At 46.9% G+C, this 27,350-nt stretch overlaps 1 protein-coding gene across 2 annotated transcripts in view; it reads right to left on the bottom strand.

Moving 5' to 3' along the window:
- Positions 1-6,547: 6,547 nt before the first annotated feature.
- DOCK8 (dedicator of cytokinesis 8) overlaps positions 6,548-27,350 on the bottom strand; it is a 223,866-nt gene continuing 203,063 nt past the window's right edge. For both annotated transcript variants that reach the window (XM_055310526.1, XM_055310527.1), the window contains exons 44-48: positions 24,390-24,626; positions 21,405-21,548; positions 19,790-19,896; positions 10,772-10,942; positions 6,548-10,175 (exon numbers count right to left, since the gene is read on the bottom strand). In XM_055310526.1, the coding sequence (XP_055166501.1) occupies positions 10,115-10,175; positions 10,772-10,942; positions 19,790-19,896; positions 21,405-21,548; positions 24,390-24,626 (720 nt within the window). In that variant the 3' untranslated portion in view covers positions 6,548-10,114. The remainder of the gene's footprint in view (positions 10,176-10,771; positions 10,943-19,789; positions 19,897-21,404; positions 21,549-24,389; positions 24,627-27,350) is intronic.

Below are 27,350 nucleotides of genomic sequence, written 5' to 3'. Positions count from 1 at the left end.
TCTGTATTCTGGGGACCAGAGGCTATCCTGATTCAAGAGGATAAAGAGGAAAATCTTTCTTATCTTTCACCTTCCCACAAGAAACCAGATCCTGATAGAGTGTGTTGGGTGCTCAGAAGCAGAAACCCACTCAAGCTATGTCATAAAAAAGAGGGATCTATGGTCAAGAGTCCAAAATCTCACAGAAATGAAAATAACTACACCTCAGGAGAGTGGAAAGGAGAGAAACTTGGGGCCTGAGGCAATGTTTGGCTCTCAGCAACACACTGGTTTCCTGTCAGCCATGGTATGTGAGGAGCAGCACGTACCTGGTCCTTTAGAAGAGACAATTGCCCCTTCCAGAGGCTGTGAGCAGGGCAGGTTCTCCACAAGGGGCAGTGGGTAAGGTGGGCCACATAACCTGACAGAAATGCTTGTCTTTATTTATCAGCTATTTGTGAGTGCCAACAGTTATGTACAGCACCATGTCTGGGCCTCTGGGGACATAAGTTGGCCCAAGAGGAGAAGAGTCCCTTCTTTTTAGTCACATGAGGGCATTTCTTGCTACCTCTGATTGAAGCAGAAGGGGAAGAAGGTTTCTTTTTAGGGATCAGATTTCTTTTTATCATTCCTTGTCTATGGGGAGTGGTGGGTCTTGGTCCTTGCTGGCTGGCTCACCTATCCTCATGTGGCAACACCTCCCCTACAATGGAGATTTAGGAGAACACATTCTTTTACTAAAACATAATTAACCAAAAAAAAAAAAAACAACATAATTAACCTCATAAAACAGCTGAGTGAAAAAGGACCAGAAAGTATGACCCCATCGTACTTGCTTCTGTCACACTCCAGGAAGATGGCAGACTTAAGCTCTGACAGGGAGGCATCCCCACAGGGATAGCCCCATCTTGTGACTTCTCTCCTCAGTGTGCCCGCACTCCTCTCTCCATATCTTACCCCTTCCATTCCTTCATTCCCACCCTCAGTCTGGCATTATTACCCCTTCATCCCAGTATAGAGTATCCCTCCTTGACTCTTTCTTGGTACCTTCTTACAAACTCCAATGTTTACAGCCTCTGCTGGTGCCTTGGGCTTTCCTGTGCCAAGCTTTGTTAGCTCAGAAAACAAGGTTAGCCCAGAAGGTGGAGAAGACTGGTGGGTGATCAGATCCCAGTGGAGGTTCCTTCCAGTAAGCACTGTGGTAGGTGTTTTTCATTCATTACATAAAGAACAAGCAACTTCAACCGTGAGCTTCCGTATCACCTGGCAACAACAGTGTTATTTGAAGAAATGCTATGTCCTCTAATAACATGACTTTGACCAGCTCTTTGCAAAACGATAAACTCAGCCTCGTTTCATTGAAGGAGAGTTTAATTTCTCCAGTGTCTAGTTTGCATGACAAGGATCACCGCGTGGACTGTGAACAGGATTCTCTTCACTACCCAGGATGGCTAGTGTCCACTTGGATAAGAGCTTCTCGATGTTCAGTCAATTGCTTCACCATTAAAAGGATAGCTCCCAGCTGTGCAGAACTTCCAGTCAAGTGGGGGTGGCAGCAGAGACAGTCTGGTACACAGGTAAAGCTAGAGTGAGAGAGATAAGTGAGGGTGGGTGGGACAGGAAAGAAAGTTTCAAGAAGCAAGTGCACAGTGTGGGGTGAGCCTGTGGCTGGGTTCCAGCTGGAGCTCAGGTGCAATGGGGGTGCAGACACTTTCAAACTTCCACTCCAGCTGGGTGCACACGTGAGTCCCCACTGGAGTGGGGGTGTTCTCTGAGGCCAGAGTCTGGGTTTTACTTCCTCGTCTGGAGAAGTGCTGTCCCACTTGGCCTCTCGATGCTGTGGGTTTGCCATGAGGGTCAGAGTTCGGGCAGGTGAACCCCGAGCGTGGTCCGGGTGGGGGTTCTGCTCCGGAGACTTCACTGGATGATGCCCCTGCTCCCCCCACCCCCACTTTCTTTTACCTTTTCTGAATGGACATCGAGCTTTCTGGGTTCCTCTAGTTGGAGGGGGCCCAGGAAGACTTTAGGACTGTGCCCATTTATCATAGCATTGCCTTACTTGATTCCCACTGGGACTCCTTTTCCTGCAGCTTCACAGCTCCCGAGAAAAAAGACTCAGGATCCTGCCCAAGTCCATCAGTTGATGCTGTGGAACACCTTCCTTTCTCAATTCCAGCTACTCACTGTGAGACAGGCTGAAACAGTTTTCTGCTCCTAAAGCAAAACCAAAAAAACCTCCCCCAAAACTCCCGAACACCCCCCCATGCACCTGCGCACTAAATCCCAGGGTAGTTCTGGATTTCTCTAAGGCCCATTTACATTGCTGCACTCGCTGGGGTGCGCTTTGCTCAATTGTCAGTGGATCAGGGCCATTTAGTTTCTTAATCAATTGTTGGGTTCCATGCAATCCTTTTAAGAAACTTTTGGCTTAATGTGCATCGAGAGACTTTGGAGGCCTGGCTGCAAAGTAGGAGCTGATTGAGTGAAGCCTGCGAAGCTGCAGACCAGCCCCAGGCTTCTGAACCCGCAATGTCAGCTTATTATTGTATGTCCATCATCTTCTCTTTGTTCCTTATGGTGGCCTATAGCTTTGTTTCAGGTGGGAATTGGCATGCTTTGATACCCTCGGGGAGCACCTACAGGCTGGGGACACACAGGTGGGCCGTTGGAATGTGTGTATTTACCCTCCAGAGGAATGCACTGGAAACATGCTGCACTCGAGGGGAGAGAAGCCAGGTCGGATTGGGTTTCCAGGCGTTGCCTGTAGCCTCTTCGTTCCACTGATTTGCTTGCTTTCCTTGACCCTGAAGGCCCCGGCTGTTGGTCTTTGCTATAAATTGGCACCTCAAGCTGAATAGACTGGGCGTTTATTTTCTGGTAAATCAGGGCCCTGTCTTGCCTCCACCTTTGGCCTGCTTCTGATGATCGCTGCCAGTTGGGCGGTGAGGCCGGTGTGGGCACCGACCAAACTTTCTAAAGGTGGCGGGTACAACAGTGCTTCCTTAGATTGGGGGCAGCCCTTCTGAGTTTCCGAAACAGGTCCCGGGCATTCATTATCTCACTGGATTTCCTGAGCAGGTACGAAGAAGACAAAGCAATGCTTATTCCTATTTTACAGTTAAAAAAATCCTGAAGCTGAGAGGTGTAGTGAATTGGTCAGAACTAGAAAGGGAAAGAGTAAGAAACCAGGACTTCTGATCTTTGGTCCAGAGACCTGTGGCAGTCATGTGGTCTTTTATTATTATTTTATTATTTTAAAGATTAACTTATTCATGAGAGGCACAGAGAGAGGCAGAGACACAGGCAGAGGGAGAAGCAGGCTCCCTGTGGGGAGCCCGATGCGGAACTCGATCCTAGGACCCCAGGATCATGACCTGAGCTGAAGGCAGATGCTCAACCACTGAGCCACCCAGGCATCCCTAGGTTTAAGATTATTAAGAATAAAGTTTAGGGGGATCCCTGGGTGGCTCAGCGGTTTGGTGCCTGCCTTTGGCCCAGGGCGCGATCCTGGAGACCCGAGATCGAATCCCACATTGGGCTCCCGGTGCATGGAGCCTGCCTGTGTCTCTACCCCTCTCTCTCTCTCTCTCTCTCTCATAAATAAATAAATAAATAAATAAATAAATAAATAAATAAATAAAAGAATAAAGTTTAGGTTGAGTCAAAGGATGCCATCAGAAAGGGGAGGAAATCCTCTTAATCCTTGCCCATGCATTAATAGTCAAGAGTGAATGGAAAGCCATTCCTCTGGGGCCAGTTTACCCTAATCGACTGTCCTCCTTTCAATACTGGTTTTAGCTCAGAGATAAAAAAGGAATAGCTGGAAGAAATCATCACTGGTGGTCATCCTCATTCATTATTTTGGTTTACAAACATCCATTGAGTATCTATTATGGGTCAGATTCTGGGGATACAAGGATGAGTGAAGGACATAATTTTGATGCTTGATGTTCTCCACTCAAATTTACTGTTACTCCATTTCCATGCCCCTCACTCTCCAATCAGTGGTCCTCCCCACTCTCAGCTCTATAGTTCCCATTCCTGATCATGTGCACCATTTTTGGCAAGACACCCCAGAGGATGAATGACTGGAACAGTGACACATCTCACTCCTGTCTATCCCAGTCCCCACTTTTCTTCAGGATATGCTAAGCCCTAGGTTCTCCTTCTTATACTGCACATCGTCTTCATCTCCCTGCTGGGGGATAGTCCTCCCAGGTCAGTGGGAGGACTATCCCCTGGGTAGTGAACCACTACCCAGGTTGTGAACATGATAGAAACTGTCATCCTGACCTCCACACCAGCTCTTCTTGCCTTAAAGCAAAATGTTTGGTAGTGAGCCTTCCATGGTTTGCTTTGCTTCCTTTCCCCTTCTGCCCAGTTTTATTTTTTCTTTAAAGATTTTATTTATGTATTCACAATAGACAGAGAGAGAGAGAGAGAGAGAGGCAGAGACATAGGGAGAAGCAGCCTCTCTGTGGGGAGCCCAGTGAGGGACTCGATCCCAGGACTGTGGGATCATGACCTGAGCTAAAGGCAGATGCTCAACCACTGAGCCACCCAGGTGTCCCTCTTCCCAGTCCTTGAGTCCTTTCTCACTAGCCATGTGGTTTGACCCCATTTCTAGTGTGAGGGGAGAACGTTGGTTAGCATAAGCCACTCCAATTAGAATAAACCCAAGAGATTTCCCTGAGAATTCTGGAACATATGAGGTTGTGAGACTCAGGATGGCCTGATGGACTCCCATCCTGAGGGATGAGCTGCTGAAAGCCTGAAAATAGAGCCAACCAAGAGGAATCAGTGATAAAAAGTGGACCCAGGACATGGCATGTAGGTCCTGTATCAAGCTCCATCTGAACCAATGATACCTCTGGGTTGTCCTGTTACATCAGCCAATAAACTCCACCAGTTGAGTTTGGTTTTCTGTCCCTCACAAAAGACTGACAACTGAGAACTACTTTTAGGCTAAGTTTTCTCAAATGGTGTGCCGTGGTGCACCCAGGAACTGGGTTACAGGTATTCCTAGAGATGGACTGGTCCAGCTCACTGAGAGGGACTCAGGGCAGCCAGAGCTCTGGGGCTAGAAATCTTTAGCAGCAAGTAGCTTTACCCATTAATCTCGGTGAGACAACAAATACAGAATTTTAATATACTCCATTATGGTGATTTTGAAATATGTCCAAAAGTTCTTTAACATTCCTCTATTCAAAATGTACAGTCTAATAGTTCTCCCTCTGAATGGGGACAGAATCTGGTGGCTTGCTTCTGGTGCCGCTTCCACAGAATACAGCAGGGCGCCTGGGGGGCTCAGTCGGTTGTCTACCTTTGGCTCAGGTCATGATCCGGGGTCCAGGGGTTGAGTCTCAATGGGGAATCTTCTCTCTCTGCCCCTCCCCCTACTTTTTTTTTCTCTCTCTCTCTCAAATAAATAAATAAAATCTTTAAAAAAATAAAGCAGGCAGCCCTGGTGGCTCAGTGGTTTAGTGCTGACTTCAGCCCGGGGCCTGATCTTGGAGACCGGGGATCAAGTCCCACATTGGGCTCCCTGCGTGGAGCCTGCTTCTCCCTCTGCCTGTGTCTCTGCCTCTTTATCTCTCTCTGTGTCTCTTATGAATAAATAAATAAAATCTTAAAAAAAAATAAAGCATAGAATATGGCAGATGTAAGGGAGTCTAGCTTTGGAGGCTAGGTCATAAAGGACATTGCCACTTTCATCTTACTTCCCTTGTATCCCTCCCCCTGGGGAGTCAGCAGTCATGTCAGGAGGGCACTCCAGCAGTGTGGGGACAGGTCCCCTGAACTTGATAAAGCCTCCTAACAATGACCAGCACCAACTTTCCTATGTTGGGAATGAGCCACCTTGAAACAAAATCCACCAGCTTCAGTCCAGCCTTCAGATGACGGCAGCTCTGGCCAATATCTCAACTACAACCTCACGCGACATCCCAAATCGGACTGCCCAGGTAAGCTACTCCTGAATTTCAAATCCGCAGTAACTGGGCGAGGATTGTTTATTGCTGTTTGAAGCTAAAGGGTTTGTGGGCTATTTGTTATGCCTCAACAGGTAACATTTAAACCCACCGTGTGAAAAAGACTGGGAAGCACTGCTTTCACTCCAAAAGAGTGATACACTGGATACAGGGGACGTACGTACCCAGCATTCTGGGATGTATTAGAACCTTTGTGGTGTTTTGTTTTGCTTGCAAAATGATACTTAATAGTAGCTTTACAACATCTAAGGTAACCAGCATGTAAAAATACATTTAAGGCAAAACAAAGGCTCCCTGTTTTTGAAAACATACTTGCGACCACAATTATCAACAACAGTTCTTAAAGTTTTCCATTTTAAAACCAATCTAGGGATCCCTGGGTGGCGCAGCGGTTTGGGCCTGCCTTTGGCCCAGGGCGCGATCCTGGAGACCCAGGATCGAATCCCACATCAGGTTCCCGGTGCATGGAGCCTGCTTCTCCTATGCCTATGTCTCTGCGCCTCTCTCTCTCTCTCTCTCTCTGTGCCTATCATAAATAAATAAAAAAATTAAAAAAAAATAAATAAAACCAATCTAATTGTCATGGAAAGGACTTCTTATGGAATAGAATTAGAGAGTTGAAGACAGTGCATGGTTTGACAACCCAATCAGGTCTGTGCAGCATGTCTCATTTTCCTGCACCTTTTTTTTTCCTTTTTAAAGATTTTATTATTAAACAATCTCTACATCCAACATAGGGGTGGGGCTCGTACCCACAACCCTGAGATCAAGAGTCACGTGCCCCACCTACTGAGCCAGCCAGTTGCCCCTTCCTGGAGAGCCTTAAGAGATAGTGATAGTTGCATCCTTGACCTTGATGAAGGAGAGGCTAATCAGCCGATTCCTCCAAAACCCTTGTGCAGAAGGGTTTTCCAAAGTAAAATCAAGATGCTATCGTGGTATATCAGGTTTCTCTGATTTTTAGAAAAACAAAAGGCTTCATTTGCTTTACCTCCTTTAGGAATGATTTTTTTTTTAAGGAATGTTTAAAGTGCTTCCTTTTTTTTTTTTAGATTTATTTATTTATTCATGAGAGACACACAGAGAGAGGGATAGGCAGAAGGAGAAGCAGGCTCTCTGCAGTGAGCCTGATGCAGGACTCGATCCCAGGACCCCAGGATCACGACCTGAACGGAAGGCAGATGCTCAATAGCTGAATCACCCAGGTGTCCCAAAAATGCTTCTTTCTTAACCCCATGTTTAAGGGTTAAGAGGACCTGTGTCCGGGGGTCTTCGTTTCTGCCATTACTTATAGAAGTACAGCAATGACAGTACTATATTTATAACCGTTACGTGAGGAACAGCTAAACTCTCTGGAACTGAGAAAAGAGCCAGGATTAGCTCAGGAAGATATGAGAACCCAAGCCAAGGTTGGCCAGTCCAAACCCCCAATTCCAAACTGAGAAAAGAGCCAGGATTAGCTCAGGAAGATATGAGAACCCAAGCCAAGGTTGGCCAGTCCAAACCCCCAGTCAGGAGGCCCATGACTATGCATTCCTCTTCACCTCTTACGGGAAACCCATGGGCTCTCACTCAGAATTCTGTCGTTCTCTCTCCAGACATTATTCCCACTATCTTCAGAGCCCACACCTCAGAGGCATCAAGTTGCAAAAGCTGTAAGCTTCGAGAATTGCACTATCCAATATCGTAGCCACTAGCCGCATGTGGCTATCGAGCACCAGAAATGTGACTGGTCTTAACTGAGATTACAATCTGTATGTGTAAAATACATACATACAGATACTGAAGATGGTATAAAAAGAGGTTGTAAAGTATCTCGCTAATACTTTTTATATTGATTATGTGTTAAAATGATAATGTTTTTATATAGCAGGTTAACTAAAATGTATTGTTAAAATTAATTCCACCCGTTTCTTCTTATGATTTTTTTTTTACTGCTGTGGCTACTAGAAAATGTAAAATTATTTATGTGGGCTGCATCGCATTTCTAAGGGGAAGTGCCGTTCCAGGAGCAGGTCTACTCATACTCATTCATTTATTTAGCCATCCAGCAAAAACTTATCAAGAGTCCTCCGTGTGTTCAGCACTGGGTTGGAGGGTAGGATGTAGCAGTTAACATGGTCCCCAAACTCGTGAAGCAAGCAGCACCCACTGTGGTACAAGAGAGAGTTAAAAAAAAAAGTGACAACAGGTATCTAAAAGCAGGGGACATTTGGGGGCACCTGGGTGGCTCACTGGTTGAGCATCTGCCTTTGGATCAGGGCATGATCCTGGGGTCCTGGGATAGAGTCCCGCATCACACTTCCTACAGGGAGCCTGGTTCTCACTCTGCCTTGTATCTCTGCCTCTCTCTGTGTGTGTCTCTCATGAATAATAAATAAAATTTAAAAAAAAGCAGGGGACATTTAATCAGGAATATCTTAGGTCATTAGGAGTAAGAGGGCTCTTGGAGTTAGAAGTCAGCCGTAGGTAACTTACGGTACCTAAGTTGTTAGGTAACCTAACACTACTGGTTGAGGGTAAAAATATAATCAATATTGGTAGTGATGCCCCACCTTGAGTCGCTCATGAAAGGTTATGCTCTGGAGGGCCTATTCTAGTCTTCTCTGTATTGTGGCTACCTGTAGAGATGCTTTTCCTCACTGAGCTGGTGGGCTTCGGAGGATAGGGACAATGTGACTTGATCTCCATCTCACCCAGTACCTCCCACATAGAAGACTGAACAGCATCCGGAATTAAAGTACATCATATGTACTCACTTAGGAAAGCCAGTAAGTGTCTAATACACTTTAGAAAGAGTCCTACCCCAAATGCCTGAGAGCCAAAAAATGTACCATGTAAATGTGTAAGCTTTGGTGATGATAAAAAAAAAAAAGACCACTTTCAGAATATAAATTCATGCATACCTGATGGTATAAGCACCCAAAAAAGTTCTGAATTATCCAAATTAAATTATCTTTTATAAACATCAGATTAAATATTGCATAAGCCGTGCGACCCAGGGTAGCACTGTCGGGAGGCCCATGACTATGCATTCCTCTTCTCTGAAGTGCTTTGCAAGAGTTACAAGTTGTCAAAATAAAAAACCACAAGTTGCAAAGGGAAGCATTTTTGCTTGCGATTCAGATTACATTTTTAGTACCAGCCAAGGTCAACAAGGCATAATAAAAATATATAATTTAATCCTCAAGCAATAATATTGTTCCTCTGTCTCCTAAAGTACATTGTCAGAAGAAGTCGAAGCTGAATCTGCTCTGTAGCCAATATGCACAAGCTGACAGACGGCATGATGTTCTGAAATGAAAGCAGAGCTATTATCCTTTTATAAAAGTAAACTTGGTCCCAGGCAGGAGGAGAAGCAGAGTGAGCGAGGAGGAGCAGAAGAAAAAGATGCAAAGCATTATGGAGGTCGGAATGAATTTGAGTGAATGTAGCGAAGTACCATGCATCTCCTTCATCAGTGAGTGCAGCGTGCTTCTCTATAAACACGTGTTAAATTAATTTAACATATAGTAACAAGGAAGCAAAAATAACTATACAAAGTTAGTCCACCGTTACCAAAAAGGTAACTAATGAGTCCACAAATAACTCATCTATGTCCAAGTTTCCAATCATCATTATGATTTTTAGATTTTGAGTGAGGCCCCCCTCAGAGATTTATTGAACGCATTTTGCACTCCTGCTAGCTCACCCTCCTTTCCCATAAACGGAATGAGTGAGGTTCGCTCTGAATAGGATAGCAGACAGTTTATCCATCTTCCCATGGGCAATTTGGGTTTTTCCTGTAAATCCAAATCTGGCCCAAGGAAGTCGTCTCACCCCCGTAGACAGCGACCAACCACTCAGCAGGAGATGCGGTTGATGCCTTGTTTTGTACAGTATTGTGAAAAACCGTGCTTTGATAAATACACAGGCTCCTGCGTTTAACCACCCTCCTCTATCCCCAACCCCCAGTAAGGCCCAAATCTGATCAGACCCCATTTTGGTGTAAATCCCACAGTCACTGGGATTCCAAAGCTTAGAGAGCTGGTTGCTCAGGGAGCATGCAGTCCGTCCTGTGCAGCCAATGTCCTGTGTTTTAAGTACCAGCCAGTACTTCTCCAGGGTCATAGAGCCTCAGTCTCCAGGTGAGAGGACAGCTTTTCTTAGCTGCCTTGTGACAACTGGGTTTCACATTTCCGGAAACTAGATCTGTGGAAGGAGTCTCTGAAATGGCAAAGGAGAAAGAGAGGGGGGAAAAACAGGTAAGAAATATCAAGTAGCCTTTTAAAGAGAGGGAATGTAGGTGGGGGGAATCACCCATGGAAAAAGACAAGGACTGGGGGGAACTCAGGAAGTTCATGCATGAGCAAAGGTCCTGAGATCCCTTCACAGCAAACCAGGAAAAACATAAGAGGAAAGGGGTCCTGGGAAGACCATGGGAAGAAGGCCAACAGGAGGGACAACTGAGTGTCTGCCTTCGGCTCAGGGAGTGATCCCAAGGTCCTGGGATCGAGCCCCACATCAGGCTTCCCATAGGTAGCCTGCTTCTCCCTCTGCCTCTCTCTCTGAGTCTCTTATGAATAAATAAATAAAACCTTAAAAAAAAAAAAAGAAGGCCACCATGAAGGGGTCCCAGGGAGGTCAAGGAGAAGAAAGAAAGAGCAGAAGTAGTCAGGGTGGAAGCAGGACAGATCAGGGCTCTGGCATCTTCTCTGACCGCAGGTGCACTCCCAGCCCCCGAGAGCAGCAGAGCGCCCTGACCACCGGGCCCTCACTGCTGTCCTTCATGCCCCAGGAAGAGGCCTCGGCCCTGAACTTACCTCTTTTGACTCTCAACTCTGAATATTGGCTTGTAGAGTTCTGGAATCTTCCGCTCAATCATTGGCCTGAGGTTCTCTTTCAGCTTGTTGTAGTTCTTTCGGAGCTCCTGCTGATACTCCCTCTGGTCCGCGGTGATGAGACGCTTGTTTTTCTCCACGGCCTCACCGCACCTGAGATGCAAACATCAGGGTTGTGTGTGTGTGTGGAGGGGGGAGAGATGAGTTTTATTTCACAGGAGTTTGAAGTGCCTAGATGCTATCGAGCATCTTGAGTACCTCCGAGAGTGTCTACAAACTTGGTGGCTCTATCTGGATTGCCGGTGGAGCCTTTCCAAATTCAGTCTTCTGCACCATATCTCAGATTTAATGAATCAGAATCTCTAAGGAGTAACACCCAGGAATTTCTGTTTTTGAAAATGACCCAGAGATCTTGATGTCCTGAGTTGCCACATGCTAGGCACAATTACAAAGAGTTTTCCACGTGCCATCTGGTTCATTTTCCCAGCAAATCTGGAAAGTCTGTATTTATCTCCATTTTGTCCTTGAAGCTTAGAAATGTTAGGTCACTTGTCCAAGATAACACTGTGTGGAAGTGGTGAGTCCAGGAGTCAAACTCAAGGACATTGTTATGCTCACAAGAAACTCACTGTGATTTAGGGTCACGTGGCGACTGAACAGGTGCCACTCAGCCCCCACCCCCTTTCCTGCTATATACACCTGGAGGGAAAGCATAGCAGAAAATTTGTTGTAAGATAAAGGGAAGCCCCAGGTGCCAGAAAGGACGAGAAAAGTAATAATCAGAGTAATGGCAGGAGCTGAGGCCATGGCAGCTGCCACAGGTCAAGACTGCACACAGGTCCTAGAGCCTGGGAGAGGACAGTGTGCTGGGTGCTCACACGGGACAGGAAATGGAGGCTTGACCAATGGCAAAGTGGGGCTCTGGATATGTCGCTTGCAAAGATTTTTAGAGGCTTGAAAGGCTGCCTCATTCATGAAAGGAGATCTAGACAAATACTGCCACTTGTCCAGAGAGGTAAGGCGAAAGCTTGCAAAGACTTAGGGGCTGTCAGTGAGAAAGAAAGTCACCCTAAGGAATTGAAATTCTAGGTTTGCACCACATGTGGGTGTGAGTCACAAATTTATACTCCTGTGTGGTAAGCGCTCCAAGGTGAGAAACGTACTTTAAAAGCAATCAAGATAACTGGAATCCACACAGCACAGAGGCAAATGAAGGTGAAGTTGCTCTGAAGAAACGCTTCCTCAATCGGGGCTCAGGGGCCACCCACAGGAAGAGTGTCCCTTGCCAAAGATGAGCTCACAATAAAATGTCACAAAGCATATGAGGAAACTGATTATCCTGAGGGAGGAGGGCCAACAGACGCAACCAGCAGAAGAAATAGCTCAGTACGAATCTGAGATGGCAGGATAACAAAAAGACCAAAGTTAACACAGAAATGTAATTAAAAAAACGTATAGGGCAGCCCGGGTGGCTCAGCGGTTTAGCGCTGCCTTCAGCCCAGGGCGTGATCCTAGAGACCTGGGATGGAGTCCCACGTCGGGCTCCCTGCATGGAGCCTGCTTCTCCCTCTGCCTGTGTCTCTGCCTCTCTCTCTCTCTCTCTCTGTCTCTCACGAATAAATGAATAAAATCTTAATAAAAAAAAAAGAACACCATAAAATTCATGATTAAAAAAATTGGAGAGTGTGAAAAAAAGAGACCAGGGAAATTTCAGGAAAGAACCAAATGGAACTTCTAGGAATAAAAATATAATCACTAAGGGCGCCCGGGTGGCTCAGTTGGTTAAGCATCTCCCTTCAGCTCAGGTCATGATCCCGGGGTCCTGGGATTGAGCCCCATTCCCTGCTCAGCAGGTTTTCTGCTTCTTCCTCTCCCTCTGCTCCTCCTCCTGTTTGTGTTCTTTCTCTCTGTCAAATAAAGTAAATAAAATCTTAAAACAAAACAAAACAAAAAAGAGCGAGCCATGCCCGAAATCTATGTTCTCAAGGATGGCCATTTCTCTTGGGAGATCTACACAACATCATAGAACTATGGTGCAAATAATTGTTTAAATGGCCTTGTCTGTACCATTTTCATTAGGTCCACAAATACGGACTGAGCTGCTCTCACTCAGGGGTACCACCATTCTAGAAGTTCACCTTTTTTTTGTTTCTGCCTTTGTTGATAAGGTTACTGAACGCAAGCATTTTCTTATAGCAGATGTGCCTGGAGGTTTCCAGCACTCAGAATCCTACAGAAACCAGACTGAAAGGAAGGACCTTTTCGCTCCAGAATGTGGTTCCTGGCATGTGCAGACAGTCTCTTCCAGGGGCTGAGAACTCTGTAAGGAGTTCGGTGTCTTTTCTGCAGGAGGGTTGTCAGAACCCCAACTCTGTCTCTGTCGGCCTCCCTCCTCCATGATGCTCCATTAGCACAGCCCTCACATCAGCCCTTGGGAAGGCAAACAACTCCTAGTTCCTTCCTCAGTCCATTCTCTCTCTTTTCTGGTAACAGAACTCCAGTCGGTGAGCCTACCTGGGAAGTTCCATTTCCTAGCCTCCCTTAACAGCGATGGCTGATCAGATACAAAATGAAGTCACCAGGAAAGCTCTTCAAAGGGGGTAAGGCTTTTGCTCTTTCATCTCTACTCCTGATACTTTCCGAGGATGTGGTCACGATGGCTAGAGCCCTAGCAGCCATCTTGCGACTGTGAGGATGGATGCACCATAATCGGGACAGCAGAGCAAAGGAATGGAAAGAGCCAGGGTCACTGATCACATAGTTCTGGGATGACTACCTCTGATCTTCTTTTAAATAAGAGCAAAATAAGTCCCTATCTTTTTTAAGCCATCTTCCTTCCATTCCCTGTTATGAGCAACTGAATGTAGTTCCTAAAGAGAAGAGCATGGCATCAGAGTTACGAGTATACATTCCGGAGCCTGAGCATTCAATTCTGAATCCTGCTTTGCTGCACATCGGCTTTGTGACATTAGGCAAGGGATTGAACTTTCTCATGCCTTAGTTTCTTTACCTGTGATATGGAGGTGATAATAGCTCACCTCGTAATTCTTGTAAGGACTGAATGAGTGAAAACATACACAATGCTTAGAAACTTTGAGTAAGAACGCTTATTGTTCTTACAGGTATGATTCTTCATGGACCCAGTCTGAGTAAAGAAGTAATTTGTTCAATATGAGAACCATGAAATATTAGAGTTTATATTCCTGTCCCTTGTCCCTTGTTTTTCACAATTTTTTAAAAATATATTTTATTTATGAGAGACACACACACAGAGAGAATGTGCATGAGTGGTGAGGAGGAGCAGAGAGAGAGGGAGAAGCAGACTCCCTGCTGGGCAGGGAGCCCAACCTGAGGCTCAGTCCCAAGACCTCGGGATCATGACCTGAGCCAAAGGCAGACACCTGATAGACTGAGCCACCCAGGTGCCCCCCTTGTTTTTCCCAATTAGCAAAGGATGCAGAGATGGAAAGCCTGTCCTGTGTCACACACCTGCAGGAACAGCAGGGTCAGGTGCAAATCCAGAGTCCTGCCACTCCTTGGCTCATGTGTCCTCAGCCCCACTGTGTCTCCTGGCATGAACCTTATAGAGGCACCCAGATGATGGGTGGGCCATGTCTATATTTAAATCAGATGGTTAAGTTTCTATTTCCCCCTCCAATTGCTCAGGTCTCTATCTGCCTCACTTAGTATGTGCCAAATGATGTTATATTTATCGATCACTTAGTATGTGCCAAGGCCTGTTCTAAGCTCTGTGTATTAAGGCATCATATCCTGACACTAGATCTGAGACATAGTTATGATTATAGTTCCCATTTTAAAGATGGAGAAACTGAGGCCAGGTAACTTGCCCAAGGTCACACAGTGAATTAAGGCACGGTGGGTAATTGAACCCAGGCAACCTGGCTCGGGGGAGCCCACGCTTTTAACCTGCAACACCACATATTCCACCTGGGAAGACACTGGCCTTAGCAGCTAGAATCCAGACATATGTCCTTGGTCTGAAGTTGAAAGAACTCTGTCTGGAGCCCCAGTTGGTAGGACTCGGCCTTTCTCAGCGGCTTCCTGGTACCTCTTGAGCAAGCCTCCACTCAGGGCCAGTAAAGAAGTGGAACTGCTGGAATGGGGAGCATCTGACAGGGATACAGGAGAAGCTGAGGACTGACCTCCTCCTGCCCCCAGGACTGTGCTCCAGGCCCTTTACGGCTGGGAAGGATGATGTGGGGACAGGGAATTGCGAGGGGAGGGGGGTGCGGTGGGAAGCAGGTGGCCTCTGCTCCGGCAGAACTGCGGCAGGTGTGAGAGAGAGCGCCGGGGCTCGGCCAGGCCCACCTCCCTGGTGGTCTCGTTCCACTCAGCCCCTGAATTGCTCCATCCCTGGCCGGCCTCTGCGGGACCCCAGACCCCAGACCCAACGGCCACCTGTCCCAGGTGAAGACTTTAAATCTTGGTTTCCACCTCTTATTCACCAGTGACCTTGGGCTAATTATAACCTTCAGCCCCATTTCCTTCATCTATAAAGTGGGTTTATGGGGATGAAATGGTGTCACGTGTGTGAGGATCAAGCCGAGCTGCCACCACGGAGGGCTTCACGGTCCTCGTTGCTGGCTTTTCGTGGAGTGAAGTAGGGGTGATGGCCTAACAAAAAGCACCATCCTGTGTGCCCCCCACTGCTGTAGGACACAGGGCTGTGGGGGCAGGGAATGCACCTTGGGGCAGACCAGGGGCAGGTTCTTGCTGCTGTCCCCTCGGAGCCACCTCTACCTCCCCTGGGTGCGCCTGTGTGGCCGCCGGTCTCACGGAAGGTACAGTGGCCCTTCCCCTCCTCCTAAAAAGCCAGATGTGGGAAGGGGGGTGTCTAGATTGGGGCTCCGGGCTTGGGAGGGTGTCCAGCCTCACATCTGACACCTGGAAGCAGATTCTGAGGACCTAAGGAAAACACTAGAATCCAGTTTCACCAGATCAGACCAGTGCTTGATGCACATTACACTTGCGGCCTTAACCTCTTACAGGCACTGGGCTTCTGTCCTGAAGAGTCACAGAGTCCTGGGGTTCACAGGCTTATGTAATCTTCTCTTCAGTACCAGCCCCAGCAACCCTGGGGTGTGAGAGCATGAATGAGCCCTGAGGGCCATGAGCTCGCTCATGAGAGTTGGGGGACAGGGGAGCTAAGAGAGAAAGATAAGCTCACACTATAACCAAAATGGATTTTGTTGTTGTTGTTTAGAATCATTATAGGAACCAGGAGGGAGGGAAAAGCCCGGGCTCTCAGTTTTCCAGCATCCTTGGCCCACTGATGAGGTCTCTGTGACCCTAGAAAAGTGACAAAAGTCATTCCTATGTCCCCCCCCCACACACACACACCGATCTGCTTCAGAGCAACCCTCCTGATGTTTAAGGCTTTGTTTTTAAATATTCAAATCTCTTCCTACCTCCTGTGTATAGGGTTTCTACCTACACTATACACAGTTGGTTTTCCTTTGGCCAATTGGGTGAATTCTTGCTCCTTCCTCTTCACGGACCCTAACTGCAACTTAAAAACACCACCACCCGGGGCACCTGGGTGGCTCAGTAGTTGAGCATCTGTCTTCAGCTCAGGTCGTGATCCGGGGATCAAGTTCCGTATCAGGCTCCCTGTGGAAGCCTGCTTCTCCCTCTGCCTGTGCCTCTGCCTCTCTGTGTGTGTCTCATGAATATATAAATAAAATCTTAAAAAAAAAAAAAAAAAAAACAAAACGCCAATCACCCCACAGCCCGGTTTTCTGACTCAGTGACCACAGGAACATGAGAAGCCTGTCTGAGTGGGGCTGAAACCACTTCTATAAACAACTTATAACTAGTGCTGTTGAGGATGTGACCTTTTATCTAAGTATAAAAATCAATGTAGAGATCACTTAGTCTATGTAAGGATGAGAGTTCAGAGGATGTGATGGACGGAATGTCTGTGTCCTACACCTGCCCCCTAAACTCCTAACACCCCATGTGATGGTATTTGGAGGGAAGGCCTGTTGGAAGAATCCTGGTGTAGATGGCCTTAGGGATGGGACCCCATAATAGGATTAGTGCCCTTGTCAGAGAGCTTTCTTCTTTCCTCCACCATGTGAGGCTACAGGGAGAAGGTGGCCCTGCCAGTGAGAGAGCCCACGACAGGTGCCCAGCCTGCCAGCACCCTCATCTCAGCCTTCCCAGCCTCCAACACCAGGAGAAATAAATGGCTGTTGTTCTGAGCCGCTCAGTATGTGGTATTTGGTTACACCAGCCTAAGCTGAGGCAGAAACGTTAAGGAGAAAATTAAAAACTCAGATTGGCTCTGGTTGCATTGTCTAAAAAGGCTTGAGTCCTTTGGAGGGGGTGGGGGAAGGGGTGGCAGCAGAGGAAGGAAGCAGAATGGTGTATCTCACCATCTTGGCTTCTGAAGCCCTGAGGTGTTTTTGTCTTATCACAGGAAAAGGCAGGAGGGGATCCAGGTCCCCACCTGACAGCTGGCTGAGGGGCGGCAGGACTGGCTGGATGAGCAGCAGCTGTGGCGGGCCAGGCCCTGTGGCAGGTGTCTCTGTGGCCGGTCCTCTGTGGCTGGGTCCTCTGTCATCGGGCTGTCTGTGGCCAGTCCTCTGTGCTGGGGCCTCTGTGGCCAGGCCAGTGCCATGACAGCTGAGTCAGAGGCCATTGCCCGGTGGCAGGACGTTGCTGCAGCCCACTGGCAAGTGTACACTCCTGCTCTCAGGAAAGAGGCATCGGAAAGCTCACTTCTGTTTGCAGATCTGGGCTTATCAAGCCACTGCCCCGGGAGCTCACTCCAGGGAAAACCTAAGAGCTCTTCAACCTCCATATTTTCCACTCTTGCATCACCTCTGCTGTCGGAAGCAGAGAGCAGGGAGGAAAGACACGGTGCAAACAGTGTGACATGATATTTACTCTGCTCATTAAAAGGCTGTAACTTGCTAAGGGGACTGGAGAAGCTATTAAGCAATTGGGGGTGGGGTGGGGTGGAGTGGGGAGGGGAAGGTCTCCTCGTCCATGGCTGTCCTGAGGGTAGGATTTACAGATCAGGAAACAAAATCACGTCTCCTCTTAACAAGACTGCTCTATGGTTCAGTTCTGTTCAGAGCCCCATCTCCCCTACTGCTGTCGTTCCTCCGTCCTCCTGTTCTGGCAGGCTCCCGGGAACATGCGGCTCTCTTGCTGACTCTGAAGAGCCCAGAGGTACCCCTAGAGTTTGGGCAGTTGGTTGCCTTATTGGCCACGGCTCCCTCTTCTGATCACCCCCTTTGTTCTACCTAAATATTTGAGATGAAGTTTAAGTGATGTTTCCAGAGGCTCCCCCGGCCCTCCAGCCTCTAAGGTACTGTCCCTTTCTGAACCTGCAACCCTGGATTTCCGTGTCGGTATTTAGCCGTGCACACAGGGGTCCTGTATTTCCACAACTGATCATATCCAGGTTGTGATCTGTTTCCTTAAACATTCCAGAGAGGCCAGGGCCCACCACCAGGGGCTACAACTTATTTTATTTATTTTTTAAAGATTTATTTTATTTTAGAGAGAGCATGTGAGGAAGGGGAAGGGGGAGCGGGAGAGAGAGAGAACCTTAAGCAGGCTCCCCGCTGAGCAGGGAGCCTGCCATGGGTCTCAATCCCAGGACCCTGAGATCATGACCTGAGCAGAAATCAAGAATCGGACGCTTAACCGACTAAGTCACCCAGGTGTTCCCCCTAAATAATTTGAAGTGAAGATGTGTGAAGAGGAAATGAATTTTTAAAAATTCCCCCAATATTTTTCTAGTTTTTTTGTCCTGTAAAAATGCACTATCGCCTAAAGAAAATGCAGCTTCTGTGTAAGAATTGCTCTCAAATACAAGAAGCAATTCAAACACTAAAATATTAATAAATATAATCTGTGTGTGTGTGTGTGTGTGTATGCCATGTATGTGCACAAGTGCACGCCCATGGACTGAGTGTGTCTCCTCCACACACAGCAAGTGTGCAAACCCCTCACCAGAGCCTATGTAGGAGGAGTAGGTCTCATCCTACCCAACACTGGCATGCTGCTGAGTTTTCAGTGAATTGAGCAAGCCTGTACTCTTAGCCTCCTTTATCCCCCATCTGCCAAGGGAGTTTATTCCTACACTTGATAATGCTTCTCTGAGGTTAAAAAGAAAGTCTGGTACACATTTTTCTGATGTCATTACCTCCTGTGGGTGAAAAGTCACCATATCCTTCATAATCATTCATTTTAGGGCCGCAGGAGACCCCACGGTAACCGTCTGTACTGCAATAGCTTGCAAGACCTTGTGCAAAGACCCGCTCCAATGCTGCCCGAAAAGGCCACTCTTGATGCCATCCCACAGAAGCATGTCTGACAACAGGACCACCAGACACACGATACTTTCTGAAAATCCCAACTTTAGAATTGCCTTTCACCACATTTGAGGCAGGGTCTAGTCTTAAGATTCGAAAAATAAGCTATTGTGTGATATTAAAACTTATGAAGCCAATGCCAACACCCTCTCAGACTTGAAAGGATTGTAGACGATCAGCAGATGGAAGTATGGGCTATGTGGTTCAACAAGATCTGGATTTGAATTCCGCTCTCCTACTAACTAGCTGTGTGACCTTAGGCAAAATCATTTCCTATCTCCAAACTTCTGTTCCCCCTTTTCCAAAGCGAGGCTGGTGATAATACCTGTCTGATATGTGAGGCACACATGAGACAATAAACATGAAAGCACTTTATAGTTTAAATGTTGGTTATTTACTGGCACACGCAGCACACTGGCACACTGCAGCTGTGGTTCTCAGCCCTGAGTGTGCATCAGAATCTCTAGAGGGCTTGTTAAAACCCAGACTGCTGGGTCCCACATCTGGAGATTCTGATTCAGTAGCTCTGGTTGGTGCCCAAGAATTTGCCTTTCTAGCAAGTTCTCAGGTGATGCTGCAGCTGCTGGCCTGGGGGGCCACACTTTGAGAACCATTGCACTACTTCCTTCCCAGCCACATTCCTTCTTACCGCATTATGAATTCCTTAAAGCATAATCTCAGCTTGTTGTGATGTCGATAGAGCTTTGGGTCAGCTGGAATTTCGGCCAAGAACACTTGGGCTACTTCCAGTGGTCCCTGGTGAAGAAAGGAACAGAACAATATGAAATTGGAAAGAAAATTAAATTACTTGGGGGGAAAAAAATCTTGGATTGACTTCTGAGTTTGAACACTTAATTCTGTAGGTGGTGTGACCAAAACAAAAAAAAAAAATCAAGGAAGGTCCTGAACTTCTAAGGCAACTTTGATTTCTTAGGAGTCTGAACATTTAGGAAAATACTCAGAAGTATAAATGTATTTTCTGTTTTTTTTTTTTAAGATTTTATTTATTTGAGAGAGAGAGTGTGTGTGAGCAGGTGTGGGTAGGGGAGGGGCAGAGGGAGAAGGAGAAGTGGACTCCCCACTGAGCAGGGAGCTCAATGTGGGACTTGATCCCAGGACCCCAAGATTATGACCTGAGCCGAAGGCAGTCGTTTAACCAACTGAGCCAACCAGGTGCCCCCAAATGTATTTTCTTAATCAAAGGCTATACTAATAATAGGCTCTCCTTTGTATGTAAAGGTAATACTATTGCATCACAGGGTATGTGCTTTGAGTTGCTTTTCTAAAAATGGGGATTGTCTTGATTTGTCTATTCATATATTCACTTGTTTAGTTGGCCCATTGGTGGGCGCCATTTTGTGTAACTGCTGCCTTGCGTCAGACATATGCATAGTGTATATGTAGTCCAGGGTTGTGGGCTTATAAAGTCTTCCTTTTCATTAAAGGATTGGGACTTATAGCGAAAACTTCCCAATATTTTCTTTTATCTTGGAAATGTAATAGTAATTTCTCCTCTGCTATTTCTACTTCCCTGATATTATCTGGACACAATTTTTGCAGGCAAGTCCAGCTGTGCTGAGGAATAAGCCACAGTTCTCACTGGGTTTTTGAGTGGAGGTGTAGACAAGGACAAAAATGGATCTGAAATTAAGGATACCCACTGGACAGAAAGTACGAAGCTAGTACTTCCCTGCATCTGAGACTGGTTTAGTTACATGCTGAGTTTGGGAGTGAGGATTCTAAGGGGTTTGACAATATCCAGCTTGGTGTGAAGTAGCCCAAGAAGCCTCGTCCCTGGTTACTCCTGGCTGGCAAGACCTCTGGCATGCTGGGTTCATCGGGTGACTGACCCAGGGGCTGCATGTTCTAGACCCTTTCCCATCTCTCCTACAGACATTCTTAGATTGGTCTCCAGCTCTGCAATGACTCTGCCTAAATTAGGCATTACTAAGCCCTCTGTAACAGGCCCCCAGATCTGGAACATGCTGCCAGGTCTGGCTTCCAAGTGAAGATCTCTCTGTGAAAACTGTCCTCCTTAGACATGGTTCACTCATGTCTGGGACTTTTCTACCATGGGTTGTTACATGAAGCAGAGGAGGTCTCCTCAAGTCTTCTAAATCTCATAAGTGTTGGGTCTAAGTTAGGGGATACCATTTATGTGTGGACCAGGCTCCTCCTCAACCTCAAGGAAGGAGGATGTCGATATATAATGAAAACCAAAATAACAAGAACCAGAGGAATTGCCACCAGCTGATTGTGCTCACCTGATTTACAGTAGCTCCGACGGAGCCCTGAAGGACCATCTGAAGCATCTTGGCATCAGGAGGCTCCTGGTTAATGGCGACCGCTAGCTGCAAGGTCTTCTTCTTCATATCTTCAATGGCAACTTCAATTGGTGTCAAAACAAACTGAACATAAGACATAAGAGTAGGGAAGTCATTGTCTGGTCTTGTAAGCCATAGACAAATCTGGAACTATCACACACCTGGATTTGAAGAAGCAGGTAAGGAGCCTTTCAGAGTATTTCAAATAATCCGGATGGGTTAAGAGGAAGGAAAGGCCTAACATTTCTAGAACACTTACTGTATTCCAGGAACTTTGCATACATTTCTCATTTAGTCCTTCAAACCACCTCTGTCTTCTCTCCACCTTACCCAGGGACAAGTTGGTAAGGTTAAGGAAGTGCCACCAAATGACACAAGGTAGTAAGCAGGGAGCTTGGAATTTGATCACCATGATGTCTACATTCAAAATCCATGTGTTCTTTCTACACTGTCAAGTTTCCTTTCCAATTATTGAACAAGTTACTTGACTTGGAAAAAGTATTAGAAGCACAGCACTCAAAGTTTTGCCCCACCGTAAAACATGATTTTGACATCATTTATACCTTCTCAGACTCACACTGAAGGTGATTTCCTAGTTAACAGAATTCTCTTAAGGGTCAAGCTGCTAGTTATCAAGTTCTGCGGGGTTGGGGTAGGGTCCTTCCTGAATGTTGCAGGTGGAGTTATGCCCCTCCCCCCCAACTTCATATAGTGAAGCCCTAATTCCCAGGACCTCAGAATGTGACCTTAATTGAGACAGGGTCTTTATAGAGGTAATCAAGTTAAAGAGAGGTCACTAGGATAGGCCCTCTACGTGGATGTCCCTAGAGGAAGAGGACATTTGGACACAGAGACATAGGTACAGGGAGAGGATGTGAAGATATGCGGTGAAGACCATCATCTACAAGCCAAGGAGGGAGGCCCAGAACACATCCATTCCCCTATAACCCTTGGAAGGAACCAACCCTGCCACCATCTTGATTTGGCCCTTGGCCTCCAAAACCATGAGACAACACATTTCTGCTGTTTAAGCCATGCAGTTCGTGTCCTTTGTTACAACAGCCCTGGCCATCTAACACACTGAGGTTCTCAGGGAATGAAAAAAGGCCAAGAAAAGCTGTGAGGATTCTTGGAACGCTGGGTGGCTCAGTGACTGAGTGTCTGCCTTTGGCTCAGGTTGTGATCCTGGGGTCCTGGGATCGAGTCCCACATCAGGCTCCCCACACAGAGCCTACTTCTCCCTCTGCCTATGTCTCTGCCTCTCTCTCTCTCTCTCTCTCTCTCAGTGTCTTTCATGAATAAAGAAATAAAATCTTAAAAAAAATAAAAATAAAAGAAATGCTGTGAGGATTCTTCCTGGGACCATGAGTTTATTTTGGTGTTATGCCTTCCTGTCCTAGTATTCAGAAGGCCAAAACAATAAGAAATATAATGGATGCGTTCTAAACCAACCTCCTCTTAACTGAGCCACTCCTTCAGGACTTCTCTCACCTCTCTGAAGCTCGCTCTCTGATGTGGTTGCTGAACACCCTAGCCGGTGGGCAGTGAGCTCAACCACTTCTGCTCCTGCCCCATGAGACATCCGTTCACCAACCTGATGATGCCTGTTATAGTTGTTATTTTAAATGACCTAATCTAATTAAATAATGCACAAGCTGATGAACTGTGGGTGTGGAAAGAAACAGTACTGTTTCTACAAAAACCACGCTGAACGCCAGCAAAACGTCATGAAAGTGAGCTGCCATAAAGATTCCTGCCATGTTAGGTGTGCCCAAGACAACTGTAAAGGGCTAGGGGCAAGCAAATCATAAAAATCTGGAAGGACTCTGCCCTCATATTGTTTAGCAAGTATCTTTAAGCTTCTCCTCTGCTTTATAGAGATGAAAACTGAAAATTACGAACAGGGTGTTATGGGTAGGGCTTATACTAGAAAGACAATGCTGAATTGTGATCCGCCAACCCCAAATCACAGGGAAGGCTGGGGCTCTATATAAATTGAATGACAAATAAATGTACACAGATGTATTCTAAAGTAAAATAAAGTGGAGCACCTGGGTGGTTCAGTGGTTGAATGTCCGCCTTTGGCTCAGATTGTGATCCCGGAGTCCTGGGATCGAGTCCTGCATCAGTCTCCCTGCAGGGAACCTGCTTCTCTCTCTGCCTGTGTCTCTGCCACTCTCTGTCTGTCTCTCATGAATAAATAAATAAAATCTTTAAAAATAAATAAAGTAAAATAAAGTATTTATACTATGTCTAGTTCTGAGACACTTTTTTGTTCAGCCCTATTAAAATGGATTCAAAGTCTTCTACTGTACACAGAACCAGAGAAGAGAGAGGAGTCCTTGCTCTCAGTGTAGAGATGGGGAAGCTGAATGAAAATAAGTGTCTCAGGCAATGTTGCAGGAAGAATCTGGGACTAGAAGTCACCTGGTCTCCCTGTCTATTTTACATGGGGCCCCTCTTTTCAAGGGCTTTCTCGCTTGCTGTTCCTGGTCTCTCATAATTCATAACACAACTCTGACTGAATCACATATTTGCTTCTAAACATCTAAAAATTCAATATCAACCATTTAAAATTTAAATATCGATTTCATATAAACATATCATGAAAATATACGTATTAAATACTGTAATTGTGCCACTGTATTTAAGTTAAAGATATTACTTCAAAACATAAAATATTTAAATATAAAATGATGCTACAAAATGTGCAGCTGTCTAAATGGGATTCCCTGGAGCCATGAGGATCACAGTATAACCACCACAATATATTTCAAGGTGTCCCTTTTTTGGGTTCTCACTCCAGTCTGCCATGAAGGAGCGTGGAGGAGGTGTGTGTGTGTGTGTGTGTGTCATCCTGGGAGGGAGACTCATGCATTCAGCAGTGACCTCAGCCTGGAGCCCGTTGGCTCCAGATGCCATTACCTCTTCCTTCTGGATGACGCTGATCCTGGTCTTGATGTAGGGGAAGGCGTGCATGGTGGTCAGGATGGTGTTCCGCCGGTACTGCTCATGCAGGTCTCCCCGGGGCCGCCCCTCCAGGGTGAAGGGGGTGGTGTACATGAACCTCCGCAGATTGAAATTCTTCTCAAAGTAGGTTACCCTGTCTTTCATCTCATACTCATCAAAGTAGGGTTCCACGAAAGTGATCTGTATGTAGGCCTGAGGGGAAGAGGGTGGGGGAAGGAGGAGATGAGCTCGTCTGGATACACTGGGGAGGCTTGCTGGGACACAGCAAGGCTGCACCACCCCTGTGCGCACCCCGAAGCCACAGAAGCTGAGAACGTCAGGCCAGACGTCAGCTATCCTTGCTTTGCACCCCCAGGGAGAGACAGGGTGTGAGAAGGACAGGGCAACGTGCCTGTGTGAAGTCAGGTCTCCAAGCTGCCCCTCTAAACTGCCCTAACTGGTCCAACTGAAATTTGGTATGGAAGTTTGCCAACTGCTATTCAGAACAGACAATCTTTCCTTTCTGGAAAAACCATGACCCCTACACACTTAGTAGGATGGCCAAGCTGGAGACAAGTGACAAGACTGGGCCCCGCCAGGGATGGAGAGAAGCTAGAACTTTCAGATTCCAAGGGTGGGAATACAAACTGGTATAGCCCCTTCTGAAGTAGGGTAACAGTTTCTCCCTCAGGTACATGACACTGACCATACGACCCAGCAGCCCCAACTGATGTGCGTATCCAAGAGAGATGAAAACTATGTGCGTACCACAACCCATACACAATGTCTACAGCAGGAGAGTTCATCGTAGACAAGAACCAGAAACAACCCCAACGTCCTTCCAGTGGGAATGGGTAACCAAATGGTGGTACAGCCACACCACAGAACACAACTTAGCAGGACAAGGGAACCAACTACTACAACATGGATGGGTCTCAAATGCGCTGTGCGGAGGGACAGCAGCCACACTCTCAGGGCTGTGTGACTGCGCTTATTATTGTAGGATTCAATTTACATGACACTCTGGAAAAGGCACAACTATAGAGACAGTAGATCATTGCTGGTCAGGGGTGGTCAGGGGGTCAATACAGATGGGGAGAGGCAGGGTGAAATATTAGGGGGTGATAGAACTTTCCTTGGTGGTGGTGGTTAGACGTGTTTGTCAAAACTCAGGGAACTAAACACCAGAAAGGTGAATTTCACTCCATGTACCTCATTTAATTTTTTTTAAAGATTTTATTTATTTATTCATGAGAGACACAGAGAGAGGCAGGGGGAGAAGCAGGCTCCATGCAGGGAGCCCGATGTGGGACTCGATCCTGGGTTTCCAGGATCACGCCCTGGGCTAAAGGCGGCGCTAAACCGCTGAGCTTCTCGGGCTGCCCTCCATGTACCTCATTTAAAAATGCACATGCATGTACACACACACACACACACACACACACACACAATGAAGAAGGGCGCACTTAGTAAGAAAGCAAGCCTCTTAAAAAAAAAAAAAGAATACAGGACCCCTGGGTGGCTCAGTGGTTGAGCGTCTGCCTTTGGCTCAGGGCATGATCCCGGATCCTGGGATCAAGTCCAACTGGGCTCCCCACAGGGAACCTGCTTCTCCCTCTGCCTATGTCTCTGCCTCTCTCTGTGTCTCTCATGAATAAATACATAAAATCTTAAAAAAAAAAAAAAGAATGACAGTGACCGTTGACTCTGCAGCACCCACCCCCTGAAAGGGATGGGGGGATGTCGGTGACCTCAGCCTGTAAATCGCTACTTAGTGTGATGAAATCTGGCTGTAATTCTGAGTTCAGCTTCTCATTTAAAACTCTCACCACCTGCACTGGGCATTTGGAAGGAGGTGAAAAGCACACCATGTGTCAGGGACGTCAGTGGTGACTCTACGCAGCAGGCGCTGTGCACATTTATCTTCCAGGGACCTGCAACACTTCTATCAAAGCCTAGCTCGGCTCTCACCACACTTACTAGTTTAGGCCTGGCCCAGGGAAGGTGTGCGAAGTGAGCAAATCTTCTGAAATATGCAGAAAAACAAACTCTTAAATTTGGTCAATTCCTCCCTACTTGCGTCATCTCCTTAAGATCCTGGAGGACAGAACTGAGGGAACAGTTTGGCCTCTTAGCTTTCCATTCCTGCCAGATGGCAAACGCTCCCCTGTCCGCCAGCGTTTAATCAATACCTTGAGCTCACATTATTCCTAGCAGCTTAGACAGCCGCATGAAGGCCTCTGTCTCCATCGGGCAGGCTGAGCAGGAAGCCAGCACCCTTTGATACAATAAGGAACGTATCGAGTATTTGCACTTGCTGGCACACAGCTTCCAGACCCTTGGCATTTCCTGAGGGATGGGAGTGCCTTTGTTATTCTAACGAGGTGACTCAAGCTTGGTGGGTCCCAGAATGGGGGCTGGTCACCAAAAGACCAGTCACAGTGATTAGAGGGTTGGGACTCTGGGCTGACTTTGGCCTCTGCCAGGGAGGGGAGGCAGGGCCTGGAGACTTGAGTCCAGTAATGTGGCTTGCGAGATAAGCAATCATGCCTGGACATTAAACCCTAGACCCCAGGACTCCTGACAGGTGCACTTGTAGACCTGCTGGGTTGGGCAGGGGAGACATCCCTGGATTCCAGAAGAGGGTGCATGGAAGTGCTGGGGTCCTTCCCAGACCTTGCTGCCTTGTGTGTACCCTTTATCATAAAACTGCAATTGTCATAAGGCACGTGCCTGAGGTCTGTGAATCATTCTAGTGAATTCCCTAACCTGAGGGCTGCTGTGGGAACCCCCAAATTAGTAACCATTCAGTCAGAAGCGCGCGGGTGGCCCAATGCTGGTGGTGTGGAAGGGAGGGCAATGCTGTGGGGGCCAGAGCCTGTAACTTGTGGAGGGTGATGTGGTCTCAGGGTGGGGGTGGGGAATGTCCTAACTGGA

This window comes from Nyctereutes procyonoides, unplaced genomic scaffold (assembly GCF_905146905.1).
Source record: "Nyctereutes procyonoides isolate TBG_1078 unplaced genomic scaffold, NYPRO_anot_genome, whole genome shotgun sequence".
Taxonomy (NCBI): Eukaryota; Metazoa; Chordata; class Mammalia; order Carnivora; family Canidae; genus Nyctereutes; species Nyctereutes procyonoides.
The sequence above is the reverse complement of the archived record's forward strand: the minus strand, read 5'-3'. Positions and strand labels throughout refer to the sequence as shown.